Consider the following 20,182-nt stretch of genomic DNA (forward strand, 5'->3'; position numbering starts at 1 on the left):
AAAGTTGAAGCATGAATGCTTTCGTTGTAACAAAACTTGGATATTTCCCTCAAAAGGATGCATACATTAATATTAAGATTTATTGAGAGAAAGATATTTCCTAATATTCATCCAATTCATATATCGGATCGAATCTCATATAAATTATACATGATATCGAAACAATCATATTGTGGCATGTGTATATTCTTTACGGAAATATTTAAATTTTCTTAAATTGCTATAGTTAACATTCATTTAAAAATTAACCGTTTTATTCGGCCAAATTGAGTTAAAGAAAAGCAATAACACGAGTTCATGTAAATTTTACTGTAAACCTACTGGAAAAATAGCAAGTAAACACTAAATTGACGTTATTAAACATCGCAAAGAAAACTGTTCAACCAAATATCAGTTGATCATTTTCGTCTTCTGCATCTGCTGCGAATTCACTTTTTTTTGTTTTAAATCCCGTAAGATTCATCTCTTCCTGGTTGTCGTAAATTGCACGACGACGACGACGACAATAGATAATGATCGCCGTGAGAATTCCAACGACAATTCCGGGAACCAAGATTGCCACAAATATAATATACCACTCAATTGAGTTTGCAGATTCGTCGGTATCATCAGAGTTCCCTGAAAATTGAAAACCCATGCAAAGATATTTGATAAAATAGCGCCTGAACTACAGCATTCAAATATTTACACGTGATGTAAATTAGATCATGTTATTGGCCAAAATTCTACGATTGTCTAATCTGTATAAGAATTGCATGCAGCCGACGATCATAATGATTCGTTCCACAAAAGTGCAAAATTCTAAAAATTTATAACCTTTTATTAAAATACATTAATTTCTTACCTATGGCACTTTTATGGTCTACATTTGAGCTGTGTTTTAAAACTGTTGTCGTGTGCGTCTTGTGGGGTGTTTGGATTATAGTGTCGTAATGACTTTTTCTAAGGGTGTTGGTTGCTGTAGATTTATAGAGCCCAGTTGATGTATTTGGAATGCTGAAGGTCTTAGATATGAATTGGTTGTTTTCAAAACGGTCTATGGAAATGCTCTGGTCAGACCTGGAAGATCTGTATATAAAAAATGATGAACTTTCGGAGCCTTGAACTTTATAGGTGTTGCCAGGGTGATGCTTTACAGTCATATTATTTGACACTGTGGGACTGAGATTCAAAGCTGTTACGTTACGCATCTTCTCTGTACTGGCAATATCGCTATGGAGATAGATATTTCCAGCAATTGTCTTTGAAATAGAGTTATATGAAACAGTGGCGTTTGAAGGTTTTATTACAGTATGTTTCTTTTCCATGTGGAGGGACTCACTACTGAAACCACCGTCTCCACGATCGTGTGGCGTGGTTGCAACGTATGATCCTAAAGGACTATAATTCAGAGCAGTTGTTGTATCGATCCTGTGTGTAGCAGCGACTCCATTTTCGTTAAGGATTGTAGTGTAGCTGGATGAAGGTGTCAATTCAGGTGTAACTGAATCTGCTGAGAGATTATAATGTTATGTTAACTTTTGACTAATTATGATAACTTTGACCGAGGTCTGAATAATTCTTGATATCATGCGAAAGCCGAATCCAATAATTGTTTTATTATAAATTTTAATTCTTCCTCGTTTAATGTGGCAAATCTACTGAACGCCATGATTATATTTCATTACCAGAAATTTGGGACATTTTGCGTCCGCGTTCGTGGGCAGCGTCCGCTTCTTGACCCAAGGAATTGGTGAAAATTTCATAAAATGGCTCGATGGTATAATTACGCAATTATAATTATGCTTCAAATGTATATGGCCGGATGCTTAACACACTGAAGAATTATGAAATTTCAAACGCTGTGGGAACCGTGGCGGTAAAAAATACGAAGATATTTATGAGTTATATCGGTAGCTATATCACAACCAAAGACATTTCCAACTCCGAACTTTGCATCGTCCAAAAGGAAAGTGGTGTATTTCACCAGATTGTAGAGCATGTTTACCGATATTACTATGGTTTATATAGCCGAATCATTCAAATTGGACTTGTATATAAATCGCACTCAGGAACCTAGAGGATTTGCTAGTGAGTGGATATTTTTTGTTATAACTCTTCCTTTCTGAGCGATTTACAGAATTCGAACTCCGAACCAAGAAAAAAACACACATAGGAAGCGTAATTTAAACTTTTGTGATTAAGCCATATTGTTTCGCATGAAATTTGGCCGCCATGTTTGTTTTTATCAAGACGCCATCTTGTCCCAAATTTCTGGTAATGTGTTTTTGCAATTCTGAATTCTTAATTTCGCGGGCTTTTGCTGCCGCAGTGCTGCGTACTTCCGGTTGGATCGAAGTTCGATCCCAAAAATTAACATCCCTCGGTATGACGTCACAACCGGTAAAAATATGAAATTTAACCGGATATTGAGATTTATTTGGAGCGTTTCGACCAATCAGAAACGAGATTACAGTTTGAATGTATAATAATAATTATTATTTATTGTAGATTGATTGAAAAATATTTCAGTGTAGAATGAAAGCATCAAACTTGCACGTCTCCGAAAACAGCGACTCTTCGAACATCTTTAATCAGTCGGCTTATGATATTTCGACAATTAAAGGAGTTTTTTACCTTTATTTTTAACCTCCTTATGTTCACAATGTACTCCAGCATCCTCAAAATGAGTGCAATCCCCAGCTTCGATATAGGTGTGGTAATAACAGCTTGTTATGTTTGGTTCTGTCCCATCGCATTCAACGATAAACATCGGTCCATAACTGCGAGGAACGTAAGCAAGCTCTTTAGGAGTGCCCATATAACCAAGTTGACGGCATATAACCTTAGACTCGTCTGTGAACCACCAATGGGGGTCACACACTGATCCCCACTTTCCATAAAGGAATACTTCGACACGACCAATACCTTGCTCTTTCAATGGCCCTCTTAATCTGAGTGGCAAAGTCATGGCTGTAATAATTTATATAAAGTGAACGTTAGTCTTGAGCCCTTTTCTTTCAATGGTGATGTGAAACTCTAACTAATATAAGCCCTATGTAAAGCCCTATTATACCGATCGCTTTGCCCATGAGATTGAGATATACAGGGTGTCCCCAAAAAAACGAAAACTATTGAAATCTCCCGTAACAATGTAATTGTTCGAGTTTGAATGCCTAAGCACTCTGTTGGGACCCAAAGGTGTATAAATGTTTACCATACTCATTTTTATGCATGCATATGATGCAGTAAAATTTGCTTGTTCGCAAAAATGATATTTATTAACAATATTTACAATTTACAAATACGGATAACAATATTTAAATGTGCATCTTCAGGACCATGACCTTCGACATGTCCCCTTTCTCTAGCCACACAAAGCATTTACCATTTCATAAGTTGCATTAAATCCCCACGAGCTAAAATTCGTGAACACGGCATTCAAATTTTAACAATGACTGATTCAATAGTTTTCGTTTTTTTTGGGACACCCTGTATATCATCCCGAACGGGTATGCAATATATTTCATCAAATTCCCGAAAGAAAGGTTTGAAAATTATATACAATATTAAATAACAAGTTGGACTCCATTTGGGATTGTTGAAAGCTGCGCGAGGCATGCGTTCTACTGTACACGCAAGTTTAGACTTATACAGGGTGTATAAAAAAAACTGCAAATATCATAATTTGTATGCACGAGATTATACATTAAAGAATTTCAATGACTGTGTAACTAATTACGTAATTACGCTTCTGGGATTTGAAAATACGTTTCCCAGGGTTATCAAACAAGCACACAAAGTGAATTAAACTTATGAGTTCGATTACGAATGGCTCAGTTAAGAACAGAACTAATAGGCGTACTTTAAAACAAGAAATACTCTTAGCTGAGCCATTCTTCATTGACCTAATTTTAATTCACTTTGTGTGCTGGTTTTGATAACCCTGGGAAACGTATTTTCAAATCCCAAAAGCGTAATTAGTTGCACAGTCATTGAAATTCTAATGTATAACCTCGTGCATACAAATTATGGTATTTGCAGTTTTTTGATATACATTCTTTATACATTCTTGTTTTTTTCAGAAAGTTTTCAATTCACACATTCAAGCCCCCTGTTTATATTTTCACAATGTGCCCGCTGTATTTCACAGACACAACAAACTGCTTATGTTTTGACAGCGGATTTAAGAATGAAATGCCAGCACTCTGTTCAACACTCCTCTCTTCCCGACTAACTTGCTTTACTTACAAAGTTGGAAAACAAAACTGCATAGATTATCTGTTATGTGTACTTACGGACAACTGCCACATCAAGTGAATTCTCGTCTTTTCGATCGTGTTCCTGAGCTACGCATTTATATATTCCCGTGTCAGTTTCACCAACATTTTCCAGCACCAATGTTTGTTCTTCTTTCTTCGTCTCCGTAATCTGTGTGTTTTCTTTATACCATGTCACATTAACAGCAGCGGTTCCTCCCTCTCCTCTGCACACGCATGTAAAGTTATCACCCTTATTTAACGTGATAGGACCGAAACAACTGAATATCACAGTCGGTCCCTCTGAGAATTAGAAAAAGATTTAAAATTATAAATTTTGCATTCATTGAATTTTTTTTCCCATCCAGACAGAGGTGGCAATTGCTTTGCTGCTGTTACATTAAAAAAATTCTGTTAATTTTAAAACTTTTTTCAGTTTAATGTAATGGTAACATTTTCGGTTCGCTCGTGTATCTTGATTGCTCGATAAGCGAATTTCTATGAATCTACGGAAACACTGTTTTTTTACATAGAAAAACATCGAATCGGTTTATGACATTAGCTTTTGCATATAAATAGCATTGTAAATAATGCAGTTTGATTTAAGGGTAGATCATGTCGTAAATGTATAAAATAATTTTTCTACGTCAAATATTTACAGTATATTTCACTGGAAAAGTGAAAACAATATTCTTGCTGTAAATATTTACTGTAAATATTTTTTTATGGTAATATCCGTAGTCTGACCTTAACATGCACGTACTATAATTATTTACAGTATATACAGTTTATTGCATAAAATATACCTTTTGAAGAGCACTGTACTCCTGCGTTGTTATCAGCAATTGGAAATTTAAAATGATGATCTTCGAAACCTCCATGAGGACAGTCCAGTATATTACGTTCCTTTCCAGTACAAGCGACATCATCCAACCACGGGTGCTGAGTTTTTTCGGGATTACCGAGGTCGACACCTAGTAAAGCCCTTTTGGCATCTGGGTAACCCAGTTGACGACATACTACTCTGGCATCTCTCATATCCCATCCACTATCTAAGATAAACCCCCATTGTCCATTGTGGAAAATCTCAATACTTCCTCCAAGACCATCGCGTGCTTCGTTTATCCTCACGTTTCAGTTACCCCTAGAACAGCATACAAAACCCATTAGAATGTATTTAAACGGTTAATTGATCTACACGTCTTAAGCCCCGTCTACTACAGTCAATTTATCGGCACGGCATGGCTAAAATGTGTACGGTAACAATTTCATTCTAGCTCGGCCATTGTATTCGTAGCCTGAACGCTATATTAAAAATAACCCGGATTTACACTATACACAGCGATTTATTGGCACGGCACCGCGGCTAAAATGGGTACCCGTGCCCATTTCATCCCTGCCCGGCATTTGTTTTGTAGCGTGAACACTAATAAAATTTTTCATACAGCTACCCACTGTAGCGCTGCCGTGTTAGTCTCAATACTGAAGTTTAGTCTTAGTCATTACTAAATACTACATGATTTACGTTGAATTCTATTTATTCAACGGCAAGTCTTATGTGACTTAATTCCTATGTATTCATTCATATATAGATAAAAACGTTCTCAAAAGTGATTTTCAAAATTTTCATGTCAAGCTGCATCTATGAGGAGATGTTTAAAACCACCTTTGCATGTCTTTAAAAAATTAGTATCATCCCCGAGCCGGCGCGAAGCGCCGTGCGAGGGTACTAATTCCGCTGGGAGATTTATTACACCCGGGTATTGTGACAGAACATAGCGGAATCCAAAGTTGCTCAAATTCTATGTCGTAGACCGTGGACCGGACGTTCAATGGTCATGGTACTTATGCGCATGCGTGAAATGCGAACGAGTGTAGACTGGTAATCAACGAACGTTCTGATTGGCTAAGACAGAAAGTTTGTAATTCAATGAGAACGTCAGCAATTTAACTGTCATTTCGTAAACATTTTTGTAAAAGCGTTTCATAAACTTTGTGCAAAGAAAGTAAAACGAGAAGAAACAAGATATATAAGCATGACAGATAGCAAAGATGAACGTGGATACAGTCAAAACAAAGCCGTGTAAGAGGAATTTCATAATCTGCAAGCTTATAAATGTTTTCAAAGACAAAGGGTACGTGTTTACTTTGTTTATCTCGTACTTGTTTCGCGGTAAGAATGAGCCGTATTTGTATACTTTTCAGCTTTGTATGCCGTTCAATCGTTCATTTGTTAAATTTTCAGCTTTTTCTGCAAACGCATAAACCTGTGAAGGGTTATTACACCTTTGCTTTAACTTCAAAAAGTGTTTTTGAAAGTGTAATTTGAATTTTGGTATCAAAAATACACACTATATTTATAAAGTATACTGAAACTTTTAGCCGCCGGCGTTGACTGCAATTACAGAATAAAATAACATTTGAAGTTTTTTCTTTGTCTGTGAAGATTTTGTACTGTTTTAATCGTTTGAAACTTCGATTTTAAAGCGTTACTTAATTGCTGGCATGGTATAATGCAGCAAAATTGAACGGGCAATGTTACACTAGCTTTGTGATTATTTTTGTATTGAATGATGGAAACTTTAAGACTGATTTGAGTTTTGTGTCATTTCATAATATAAGTTTAGGTCAGGTTAACTCAGAAATTGTGTACTTGGTTTTAGTGAGGGGTTGCTGCATGCATGTATTTCTAGTCTAGTATTAAAATTACTTTGGATCCGTTTTCATCGATAAATGAAAAAGTAATAGTTTGTTGCATAATATACTAAATAATAGTTTGTTGCATAATATACATAACATAGTAAAACAAAACTCGTACTATAAAATGCTCCATAGAACACATAAATTGCACTTGCATGGCCGTTCTTATTTTTTGTTAATTATTTATGCCCCAGATATACATGTAGTCATTAGCCAAACAGGCCCAGAAATTATTAAATTGTGCTCTAATGCAATTCTAAGAGCACGCGCGAAATTTCTGGACTAACGGAATTACTTTTACGGAATTACTACCAAGGGCACTTTTTTGTTATGTTTTATTTAATTCAGTACGTTTATACCTGTTTTTCTACATGCTACCCCAGCATCGTCGCATTTGTTGCGATGTATTCTGTAACTACAGCTTGCTACGTTTTGATGTTCCTTTTCACAAAAAACCTCATAAACCGGCACAGGCGGATCGTAACCTTTGGGAACGTTCCAAAACATAAGTTTATCAGAAACACCAAGATAACCAAGTTGACGGCAAAAAACCACAGTAAGGTCGTTATCATGATATGAATCACAAACTCTTCCCCATCTTCCATCACTTCACGCGACCGGTACCATTTTCACTCGAAGGCCCTTTTAATCTGACAGGAAGCGCGGCTGTTAAAATAATTTATAAACAAACATCGTGAAAAAAGAAGAGTTTACCCACCACAATGGGCAAACAACGATAATTTTAGCATGAGAAAAATTAAGGCATGTAAGAAGGGAAAATGAGAAGAACGTAGACCCCAGTATGGTGGATTTCCTCTATATTCATATCTGCTAAATTAATTTCATTTCATTTTTAACGATGCTTCCAACATTTTCCAGGGTATTTGCTCTGGCCACACATGCATGAGAAGAGCGGGAATACCTTAACTGGAGACGAGTTTGCGATCTCTGTAAATTATCGTCGTTTTCTTATATTTTAATGAGTAATTCCATCAGTTATTTTGTGGAAAAATAATTTATTTTAAAAATCAATGGCTTTGCCCGCCTGACGATTTAGTCGCGCACTGCAAATTTCAAGTTGTTGCATGTGATTATTCATTGCTTTAGAAATTGTTTGTGAAAGCCCACCTTGAGAACTTAAAAACGGAATACTATACGTAAGCAATACAAAAAGGTATTTTCCGAATTATCAGTGCTGATTCTCTTCAGTACTTGTACTGATTCTTGTTCGCTTTTTTCAGTCGCACTACGAATTTAGTATTGCTTATTGAAGCTGGAAAGCTTACATCACACGATTGAGTGTTACTTACGATGAACCTTCAGGCTGATCGATTTGCGTTCTGTAAGATTGTGCCTTTGGACTACACAGCTATATATTCCATTGTCTTGTTCAACAACATTTCGTAACACCAATGTTTGTCTTTCACCAATCTCTGCCATCCGCGTATTTTCTTTATACCACGACACGTTGCTGGGATTCCTCCATTTTTACAAACACATGTCAAATTATCACCTTCGTCTGCTATGATAGCGCTGGAGCAGTTGATTGCCACAGTAATTCTCTCTAAATAATAATCCCAAGCAAAGTTTGAGATAGAAACACAAGAAAATTAAGCGATTCCATGGTAGAGGGTTAAAACCCGTATACATGGTTTATCCTAGATTAATTCATCTACACTCTTTTTTACGATTTTTTTACGATTTCACTAGCTGTTCCCTATTTTATGTTGTCGTTCTCTCTTTCTATTTTTCAAAGCTGGCCATGCAGTTGTATTTCACATGCATAGCGAGCTGGTTACGTTTTCGCGGCGGCTGGATGACAGATACTAGCATGCTGCGAGACGCTTCCAGCCAATCAATTAAATTTTGTTACAAACACAAACTTCAGAAACTAAGCGCACAATCATAAATATCCGTTACGAATGTCCTTACGGGAAGTACCACATCAATTGTTTCTCGTCTTTTTGATCGTGGTCCTCAGCTACGCATTTATATATTCCATGTCAGTTTCACCAACATTTTCCAGCACCAATGATTGTTCTTCTTTCTTCGTCTCCGTAATCTGTGTGTTTTCTTTATACCATGTCACATTAACAGCAGCGGTTCCTCCTTCACCTCTACACACGCATGCGAAATTATCACCCTTACTTAGCTTAACAGGAGTGAAACAACTGAATATCACAATCAGTCCCACTAAAAATTAGAAATAGATAAAGTTATAAGCTTTAGTAATTTATTTTCCATACGTATTGCAGGCAGGTCTGTTAAAAATTGAAAGAGTAATTGAATTGAAATTATAACATTTAACGTAACGCGCGTGCTGATTGGTGAAGAGGACTTTCCATAATTGTACAGAAACATGGAAATATTTTTTCCATATTACTTCTTTTATAAACAGTACTTATACAGTTGTATGACTGATGGTTTATCAAGCGCATGTTATACTGTAAATCCACGAAATATTTTCACTAGAATTATATTTACAGCAGATATTTAAATGATAAAAAAAAACATTATAAGGATACTGTTTTTTTATAGTAAGTGTCTTTTGTTTCACCTTAAGAGATAGCTAAAGTAAATATTAACAGTAGTAAAATTTCGGTAAAATAAAATTTAGTTTAGTTTAGTTTAGTTTAGTTTAGTTTAGTTTAGTTTAGTTTAGTTTAGTTTAGTTTAGTTTAGTTTAGTTTGGTTTGGTTTGGTTTGGTTTGGTTTGGTTTGGTTTGGTTTGGTTTAGTTTAGTTTAGTTTAGTTTAGTTTAGTTTAGTTTAGTTTAGTTTAGTTTAGTGTAAAAATATACCTTTTGAAGAGCACTGCACTCCTGCGTTGTGGTGTTCTTCGTGAGTACGACCTCCGAGACCTCCATGAGGACAATCAAATATATTACGTTCCTCCCCAGTACAAGCGACTTTATTCAACCACGGTCGAGAGGTTCTGTCGAAATGATCACGATCGGTTCCGATCAAAATCCTTCTAGCATCAGGAAAACCGAGTTGACGACATACAACCCTACCATCTCTCATATCCCATCCATAATCTAAGATATATCCCCATCGTCCATCGTGGAAGATTTCAATACTACCAGTGCCATTTTCCGCGTTTTTCCCATGTAACCGTACTCGTTCAGTTACCGCTAAAACGATGTGAAAATACTATCAGAATTGTATTTAAAATATATTATAGTCTAGTGTCACTATAATATTTCATTCCTATATTAATACATAAAACCGTTCTCAAAAATTATTTTCAAAATGGGACGTGGCTCTTCGAAAGATTACCAGTTAGCATGTCTAGCTGCATCTTTGAGGAAAGCTATATAACCACGTTCTTTTATCTTATTTAAAATGGTCTATTTTCTTTTTTCCTTGAGAAGTGAAAAAAAAATAGTTTGTTGCATAATACTGCGCAGACGGAAATAAACGGTCTTTAGATGCTGAAGGCGGTTTGCTGTACTAGTTTATTTAATTTAGCATACGTTTATACCTGTTCTTCTACATTCTACTCCAGCATCTTTGCACCTGTCGTCGCCTTTTTTTCCGTGAAAACAGTTTTCTACACTTCGATCTCTTTTATTACATGTAAGTTCGTAAACCGGCCCAGGAGGATCATAACCTTTGAGAAACGTCGTATAATTAAGTTGCTCAACAGCATCCAGATAACCAAGTTCACGGCATACAACCCTAGCATCGATGAAATCCCAATCTTTATCACAAACTCTTCCCCACCCTCCATTAAGGAACGCTTCTACACGACCAATTCCATTTTCACTTGAAGGCCCCTTTAATCTGACAGGCGGGGTGGCTGTTAAAATATTTCATGAAAAACATTGTGAAAGTAAGAGCACAGTTATTAAAACACACAATTCATTATCTATGTTATTGTCCAGGTTTATGCAAAAAATGGTTCCTTATCCGTCACATGTCTATTGTATTTTTGCCCAACTATAGGCTTGGCTTAGCTCCTCAACCGTGACTTGAAGAACATGTTAATTCAGACCTTACTATTGGTTTATTTGTTCAAAACACAATAGGCAGGTGACGAATAAGGAACATTTTTTTGCAGAAATGTTCCCCGACATAGTTAATGAGTTCTATTATTTCGGAGTTTACTCCACTATCAGCTTACATTTACGCATTTAAATTTAATAAAATTTGTTATTAAAAAAGCTTCTGGTCGTTATTAAAAAGATATTATTATATAGCAAACGTCACTTCTGGTGAAATGGAGCTCAGTGATTGGTTGAGAATAATTTTCAGCGGTCCATTACTTTCCCGTAGTGGACCGGCACTTTTCTGTAACTGACCGGCGTTAGCGACGATACATTACGAGATGAAAAACAAAGAAGTTCTCAATGAGAAAGGCACAAATAAATGCTCAAGAAATTAATTGAAATTAATAAGGCGTCTCCAGACAGTTTAGGTAAACTGAATAATTTAATCTTTTGTTTTTGTTTTTATCAAATGCGTGCCAGCTAGGCTACTAATACGAATTCATGCATTTCTTGGTTGTTTCAAGTGCAAATACATCCCTTATGCCATATAATGAACTTTTTATTAACCTCGCTTGCTCGGTCTTTACCGAGAAATATCAGACCTCGATCTTTTTGTACAAACCTTGCTCTACGAGCTCGGTCTGTACAAAAAGACCTCGTGTTTGGTTAACAAGAAGTTATTATTACATTTAAACGAGGCTGAACGAAAGTTCGTTCCTAAACACATGGAAGAAGAGAATAAAAATAATTTAGCTCACCACGATGGACAAAAAATAATTTTAGCATGAAAAAAAGAAGCAAGTCAATAGGAACAGGAAACGACTGGTAAATTGGTTTCTCCAAATAAACAGACAGGGTTTCTAGTCAGTCTACGAATGTACTAATATACAGTTCCACTTTTAATACTGATAATACAACCTGTTACAACAACGAAAAAAATAATATTTTTTTATTATACTTACGACGAATCGTCAGTTGAATTGATTTGCGTTCTGTAAGATTGTGGCTTTCGACTACACAGCTGTATGTCCCATTGGCATTTCTACCAACATTTCTTAGCAGCAATATTTTTCTTTCTATTTTTTTCTCAGTAATCCGTGTGTTTTCTTTATACCACGACACGCTGGTTGCTGGGACTCCTCCTGCACCTAGACCTCTACATGCACATGTGAAATCATCACCTTCTTTCGCTTGGATAGGACTGAAGCAACTGAGTAACACAGTTATTCCCGCTAAAAATATAACCAAAACAAGGTTTCAACCAGACGTTATAACCAGACAGAAGAAATTTATGGTTGAACGAGTAAAACTGTGCAAACCTATATATCTATTCGGCAGGTATAATTACAAGTCTATATATCATGAATGAATTTAAATTCTTTACGTCATGGGATAGTGTTTTTGCCTCATGTTAGTATGTATGTCTCAGTCAGTCTCAAAGGGCCTGTATGCATGCATATAAAAGCTTGCCCTCCTTTGGTCTCTCTAGTAATCCTACTACCCGATCATGTTGCTCGCCAGAAATATATATGTTGGTCTCTCTAGTAATCCTACTAACCGATCATGTTGCTCGCCCGAAATATATATGTTGTCAAGTGAAAATAAAAAAAAATTACATTTAACAAATTACATTGTTCTCTAAAATTTATGAATATAACTATGCAAAACGTTTTCTCTCCTGTTGAAAAGTCTCATTTCCGTTACTGTCTGTCGTGCAAAATAACTCAAAGAGAAATAGAGCTAGCGTGACAGAATACTGTAAGCCATGTTATAGCTATATCATGTTGATAAAGTTCAAAATTAATTTGACTAGTGGAACCCCATATATAATAATAAATTCACCTGTCAAAGAACATTGTACTCCCACGTCTCGAAAGTGCAAGCAAGAATTTTTTCCCCATCCTGGATGAGAGCATTCTGAAATATATCTTTCATCTCCGGTACAAGCGACGTGACTTAACCATATAGGTACACTATACCATCCAAATGGAACATGGTGGTGATCTATTGCATGTGCAGTACTAATGGCATATGGGTAACCAAGCTGACGACATGCAACAGTACTATCTTTCATATTCCATTCATGAAGACAGATTGTCCCCCAGGTTCCGTTGTAAAATACCTCGACACGACCGATGCCTTTTGCACTGGATGGCCCTCTTAATCTGAGCGGTGCTTTTATTCCTGTGGGATTAGTAATATTATTATTATACATTATAGTAGTAAAAGCGATTTGATTGGCTAATGCTTGACAGATAAATCGCGCAATCACGCAAAATTCAGTTAGCTGCTAGCAGATAACTGAGTTATCTGCAATTGAGCCTGCGGTGGTTAACAAGCGGTATTCACTTGAATGTATTTATGTATTAATAATTTATGTATTTTTGGATGTTGCCATTTAAAGAAGGTTTTTCATTCGTTCATGCTATGTTTACTATTCTTCAAATGTATAATAAAACTATTATTGAATTCGGTTTTTGTGATATGCAGAGTTATCAAGGTCTCGGTAAGCGTTATCCGCCTCACCTTCGGCTCGGCTGATAACGCTTACCTCGACCTTGATAACTCTACATATCACAAAAACCTCATCCAATAATTGTTTATTATATGTGTACAGAGATTTATGCACAGCAGAATGATGAAATAAAAATCGTATTTCACTCTGTAAATAAATTTCATGCAATTTGATTGGACGTACGATGTTTTTCACGTGTGAAAAAATGCCATACACGGCTTTTGATTGGACGTACGATATTCTTCACACGTGAAAAATTGTCGTATGTCATTTTGGCGGTTTGGTTTACATTTTCTTTCAAGATGGCGTCGACATATAGGAGTGAAATTCAAAACATAATTCTCATATTCAAGATATTTTTACATTCAGCACATTCTCAAATCTTTCGGAAAGAATATCTAACTTCTATTGAACAAAATTACAAAGAAACTGAACGGTAATAAATATGTTTTGATGGATAAAGTTTCGATTTTGTTGATCACTGAGTTTTTGTATATTAAAAGCGTGTCGTTGTCAAATTGATCTCTATACACATTTAATAAACAAATTCTCTATACACATTTAACAACCTCGTCTCCAAAATCTCTATACACATTTAACAACCTCGTTGCGAAGGATCGCAAACTCACTCGTTCGCTGCGCTCACTCGTTCGTATTGCGATCCTTCACAACTCGTGCATAAAAATCGTACGCACTCGCCAACCATGAAGTAATCTCTATTTCTCATTAGTCACCGACAGTCGGCCATGTATTAATTGTTGGTGACCGTTGACGAATAAAATTTATTCAAAATAAGAATGCACTTCTCCATGTAACAGACAAAAGCATACGCCGAGTGTCGCTGACCTATATGAGAAACAGACATTTACAAAAAAAGTTTCCAAGATTTCCAAAGGAATTGGTATGTTGAGACGCATGAAACCTTATATACCGAAGTTTGCTCTTATACAAGTTTACAATGCCATAATTCTGCCACATTTTGACTACTGTAGCCTTGTTTGGGATACTTGTAGTAGTTATTTGATCGAAAAGTTACAAAAAATGCAAAACAGGGCTGCACGAGTTATAACTGGTAAATCGTATGAAACAAGGTCGAGTGAAATCCTAGCAGACCTTGGGTGGCTACCATTGGCAAAACGAATGAAAATAAAAAAGGCAACGTTTATGTACAATATAAGAAACAAAAATCACAATGAATCTATGATAAATATGTTTAAAATAAGCAACAATAAAGCTCATAATCTACGAAGTAACGAAATTAATTTTCAAATTCCAAAGCCAAGGACAAACTTTATGAAGAAAAGCATCAGCTTTTCCGGCGTAACATTGTGGAATGATCTGCCAACCACTGCAAAACAACAAGAGCTAACAATTGCTCAATTTAAAAATATTCTTGGTAGCCATTTTACGTCTAATAATTAGTAATTTCTTTTAATTCTTATACTTTCATAAATTTATATAATTGTGTGTGTTAATTTTTGTAAGTAATGTATAGATTGATTTTTACTAGCGTGTGAACGGCCTCTTGAAAATCAGTTTTTAGTACTGAAGGGTTACCGTTTTGTAAATAAGGTTAAATAATAATAATAATAATACTTCAGCTGTTTATCTATGAAGACTATTATCTTTGATCCCTAGCTTGACACATTCAATATGCACTATTAGCTTAATACTTTAGTGCACATTTCATAACAGTCCTAAGTAAAAGTATAATACCTTTGTTTGTGGTGAAATATGTAATGTTTGTGTCAGACAACGGATTCTGAAATAAGGCCTAGTTTTTGTTTTAGATTTTGTTTGCGTCGAATGTTATTCAAACAATAGATAATGAGATGATAATGAGGGTTGCCATATGGGGTCGCTCATTCTTCAAGCTACTATCAATCTGGAGTTTTTAAAATTCGCGACTTTGCGAATTTTCTAAAGCCGTTCTTTGCTTTTGGTTTAGCTAATGACGAGCACGACGACTATAAACTGTATGCATATCAAAAGCAAGCAACCTCGACCTTACCATATTTTGCCCCTACGCGATGGTCGCTGCGGGGGTCAGCCTAGTTCCTAGGCCTCTATACGTTCTTTAGTACGCGATCTCAATCTCATTAATATACGCACGGAACAGCGTGCAATGAGGCCTAGGGACTAGGCTGTATGATGGCACCCAAGGATCCCAGTATCATAACTATAGTTTTCGGCTCCTTCCTACGGCTACGCATTTTACGGTCATCGAACTTGAACTAACATATTATATATGAACATGTCCCCCGCCCCAATGATTGACGCTGGCTATGCCTATGGTAGATGAGTACCTCCAATTTTCAAATGAATTCGGTAGATGTCTTCTGAGCCGTTTTTAAAAAAAACATTACATACATAGAATCCACTATCATAAACTCTGACATTCTGCAAGATTACTTTCGTTGAATTATGAAGTGCGACGCGTCCTTTATAACTTTCATGAATCTTGAGACCTTGACCTTTGAAGTGGTGCATAATAAATGTTCTTTCGGATAAGCTAGGAACCGAACTATAACGGAGAATTGTGGATAGACATGAATCGTCGCTGATACAAGGGATTTCCACGTCTGAACCAACCGTCACGGTTTGAACACGATAATCTGACGAGGATAATGCTAATACTAGAAACATGAAACAAAAAATTAGTTATGTGATCAAAACGGGTTGAGTGGCAATCTTGGCAATGTACTTCATTGACAAATGAAGTACTTTATTGTTTTATTTATTTTTGGTATATTATTTATTTATTGAAGTTCTTTATTGTTTTTCTTTTTTTCTGAGCACCAACAATCCATCACCGACTGTCGGCGACATACGAGAACCAGTCTTCAATTGTTTGTGCTCAGAAATAAGGAAAATTCCTTTAAAAAAACAAAGTGCTTCATTTCCCTCAGCACGAGGAATTACCAATGTCAATGATGTCCTATTTCATCAGCGATATACACATTTAATAAACAAATTACTTCATTGTTGGCTCGTTTGTACGATTTTTATTATGCACTCGTTGCGAAGGATCGCAAAATCACTCATTCGCTGCGCTCACTCGTTCGTATTGCGATCCTTCACAACTCGTGCATAAAAATCGTACGCACTCGCCAACCATGAAGTAATCTCTATATACTACGTTCACACGATGCCAGCATAACTTGACAACGGTACAAAAATTGCAGCGGTTCGAAAATTTTCCGCTTACGGCGCTTAGTGGTCGCGTTTACGCGATGCCTGGACAACATAATTGTTTGTCATTTAGCCAATATCACAAGCCAATAAGATTTTAAACAAGAATATCGCCGCCAGAAAACATGACACCGAAAAGAGCTAGTAGGAAGTAATCACTAATAAAATTACTAATAAGTCATTTAGTCACAATCTTGCCATTCTTCCAGAACAGGAAAATTTTCCCGCTTGGCTGTATACACAGCTATGTTGTTAAAATTATCAAATTATATTAATGAAAAGAGCTGCGCTCAAGCATCCAAGTTGGATGAAATCCATTTCTCTCATCATTCCGTCGTAAAAATTAACAGCATATACGCAAGGTCGAAACGGCATAATTTAATACCGTTTTCAAATGAAAACGGCATCATGTAATTACATGTAAACGGGGTCTTAGTGATAAGTTGGCCACTCAGCCATACATATCTCAAAATGTTCCGACTTGAGTGGGTGAACTGATGCATCTAGTTGTGCTTCAAGGCCTTCTCAATCATGGCAAATAAAAAACTAGCAGCTGGCAAATGCTGCTTGGAATTGTTAAAAGGGAGCTCGGCTATCACAAGGAGTGCGATAACGAATACAAAATTCGTCATTTTTGCGCTAACTCTGCTTTGTTTTTTTACACCTTCTGGCGAAACTCGTAGTGGATGAAATTATTGCCTAAACTAGACGTTTTAGCGATGGCGTATGCTAGCAACGCGCGAGAATAACAAATCCCGTAGTTGTATAGCTATGTTCGTGGTCATGCGTATTTGCCATTTTCCGGCGAATATGACCATGGTCGTATTTGCCATTTTTCGACGAATATGACCATGGTCGTATTTGCCATTTTCCAGCGAATATGACCATGGTCGTATTTGCCATTTTCCAGCGAATATGACCATGGTCGTATTTGCCATTTTTCGGCTAATATGACCATGGTCGTATTTGCCATTTTCCAACAAATATGACCATGGTCGTATTTGCCATTTTCCGGCCAATATGACCATGGTCGTATTTGCCATTTTCCGACGAATATGACCATGGTCGTATTTGCCATTTTCCGACGAATATGACCATGGTCGTATTTGCCATTTTCCGACGAATATGACCATGGTCGTATTTGCCATTTTCCGACGAATATGATCATGGTCGTATTTGCCATTTTCCGGCGAATATGACCATGGTCGTATTTGCGATTTTCGGCCGGCGAATATGACCATGGTTGCATGCTACTAAAGCTCTAATTCTGTACTCTATTGAAAAACAATAAACAAAACCACTACTCAATTCTCTTGGCCCTAATCTAATAATAATTAGTCATAAAAAATAGAATAAATCGACTTTTAAATTAATTGAATTGTGTGATTAGATGATATTAGCAGTCAAGATAATTTAGATAAACCCGAATTAAACTGGTTATACGCATGCGTGGCAGAGTGTAGTAACTAGTCAACTACGGACCTGTTTCTCCAACTGCTATTATCAGAGCTTTGTGCGGGCATATATGGACTTGGGTTCGAGAATGTGGCGTGGGAACCAAAATTAGAGCCTTGTGCGACCCACGTGTAATTTGTAATTTGTAACGTTTTCGACACAGCGTCGAGAACAATGCAAGCGTGTTCCGTTAAATATGCTTTTTTGTCAGTTTTTATATGATTACTTTAAATGTCGGGTTACATTTATAAGGATATTACTATTAAAGCAAACAAGGATTCTCAATGTCTAATATCGCTTTAACTCTCATAACAATGCGATGATAATCGTTGAGATGAAATGATTTCTTTGAATGTAAGAAAATAAAAGTGCCTCGTTTTGAACCCCTATATCCACGTCGATTAAGATGTTTACCACGCAGATACAATTTTGTACTTCTTGAGAAATTGCGGTTTATATTCTCATATGTTGTATGTATAGATATCGAAAACAAATGCTTTTGCATAATTGTGGAATATCTTAATTATAGATGTAAACATCTTACCTTTACATCGCTCTGGGACAAAGTACAACGCGCATAATACGCCTGTGATAAAGACGAAGACTTGCATCATTCAAATAACGAACTCAACTCTAACATGGCGTGTACATGTGTTGATGATATTTTACTGCTTAATATTTGCAGACAGATTTCGATATCTTCGACAAAGATATTGATCACCCGTGCAACCGCTCATTGTTTACCTCAGCGGGGTGTGCGAGGCTTGAGACCGCATTGATATATGCTTTATTTACCCCATAGGATTAAACTTTTTTAGCGATCATTTTACTCTAATACAAGTAATTATAATAACACCGCGAGGGTCAGTAATGCCCTTCAAGTATATATAGTGTCACACATAAACTGAAATTTGTTGTAAGTTCGTATATCAAAAACAAAGAAATGTTATCACAGACTGATACGAAACAAAGCAGAAAGGTCGTGTCCACGAACCGCGATCAAAAGACTGCTTCTTTCTGTTTCGTTTCATTTTTCGGCAATACATCTACACAATCTTAAAGCTTAATTGGTTCTTAATCTTTAACCTGCCGAATGAAGTAAACTCCGAAACCATTTATCTAAAACTGTCTGCACGTTAGTGAAACGTTGCATAGCTATTTATTTCAAGTCAATAAAGTTCTTATAGTTCTATAACTATATAAGAACCGAATGATATTTTAGCCACGTTTTGCTTCGATGGAGTTGAAGTGGAAATGATAATAGAAGTTTGAACCCGTTTGAACCCCAGCAATATTCGTTGGATAGAGAAAAGATTAAAGGGAAATGGCAATATATTGTTTATTTTTCTTATTTGAAAGAGCTTTGAAAACTATACTTATTCTCTTTTATCGTTTTTTTATATCTTGCTTACTTCTACAAATATTTTGATCGAAAAGAATGAAATATCCGCCATGTGAGAAATATCCGAAATATCCGCCATAATGAGATAAAAAGTTTTCCAAGATGGCGGATATTTCATTCCTTTCGATCAAAATATTTGTAGAAGTAAGCAACATATAAAAAAACGGTAAAAGAGAATTAAATACAGTTTTCAAAGTTCTTTCAAATTAGAAAATAAAAAAATATATTGCTATTTCCCTTTAAAAGGGAAAAGGCTGAGAGAGCAAAGTGGAGGCATAGTTCGGGAAACGTTGTAGAAAATGGTGTTACGAAATCAGTTGTAGTAGCTTCGGAGCGAAAAGGTCTCCCTAAAGAAATTGAAATGAATCAAATTCGGGGTGGTGAAACAAGACGTGATAATCAATTGCGATATGTGCATATATGTCTGTGCCGCGTAAGCGTTACGCGTATCAAAGAAGTGTGCTTGAGTGCTTCTGGTTCGTTTCAATTTCAGTGTTATCTGCACATTAAAATAATATTTTATGTTATAACGTTAGGGCACGCTTCGCACTTTGAGCTGCGTCGCAAAAGTTGGAGCTCAGTTTTATTCCTTGTGAATTATCTTTTTTCTGTTATGTTTATAGGCCGGTTCATTATTTTCGTGCAACTAATATGTGATAATTACTCTCTATTAACTTTAATATTTCGTG

General features: G+C 36.2%; 1 protein-coding gene and 1 long non-coding RNA gene across 2 annotated transcripts in view; both read right to left on the minus strand.

Annotated features, from left to right (window-relative positions):
• Window positions 1-264: 264 nt before the first annotated feature.
• Window positions 265-20,182, minus strand: part of LOC114534699 (deleted in malignant brain tumors 1 protein-like) — a 33,567-nt gene continuing 13,649 nt past the window's right edge. Inside the window, exons 7-10 of the mRNA XM_028556168.1 lie at window positions 4,278-4,541; window positions 2,617-2,952; window positions 845-1,492; window positions 265-618 (exon numbers count right to left, since the gene is read on the minus strand). Coding sequence (XP_028411969.1) covers window positions 380-618; window positions 845-1,492; window positions 2,617-2,952; window positions 4,278-4,541 — 1,487 coding nt within the window. The 3' untranslated portion in view covers window positions 265-379. The remainder of the gene's footprint in view (window positions 619-844; window positions 1,493-2,616; window positions 2,953-4,277; window positions 4,542-20,182) is intronic.
• On the minus strand, window positions 13,028-18,675 carry LOC114534702. The gene is made up of 3 exons (XR_003688159.1): window positions 18,636-18,675; window positions 15,751-16,080; window positions 13,028-13,113 (listed from the first exon to the last, which is right to left on the minus strand). It is a non-coding gene; the product is annotated as an uncharacterized LOC114534702 (long non-coding RNA).

Source organism: Dendronephthya gigantea, unplaced genomic scaffold (genome assembly GCF_004324835.1).
Source record: "Dendronephthya gigantea isolate DGI-Jeju-01 unplaced genomic scaffold, DenGig_1.0 000104F, whole genome shotgun sequence".
In the NCBI taxonomy this organism is placed as follows: domain Eukaryota; kingdom Metazoa; phylum Cnidaria; class Anthozoa; order Malacalcyonacea; family Nephtheidae; genus Dendronephthya; species Dendronephthya gigantea.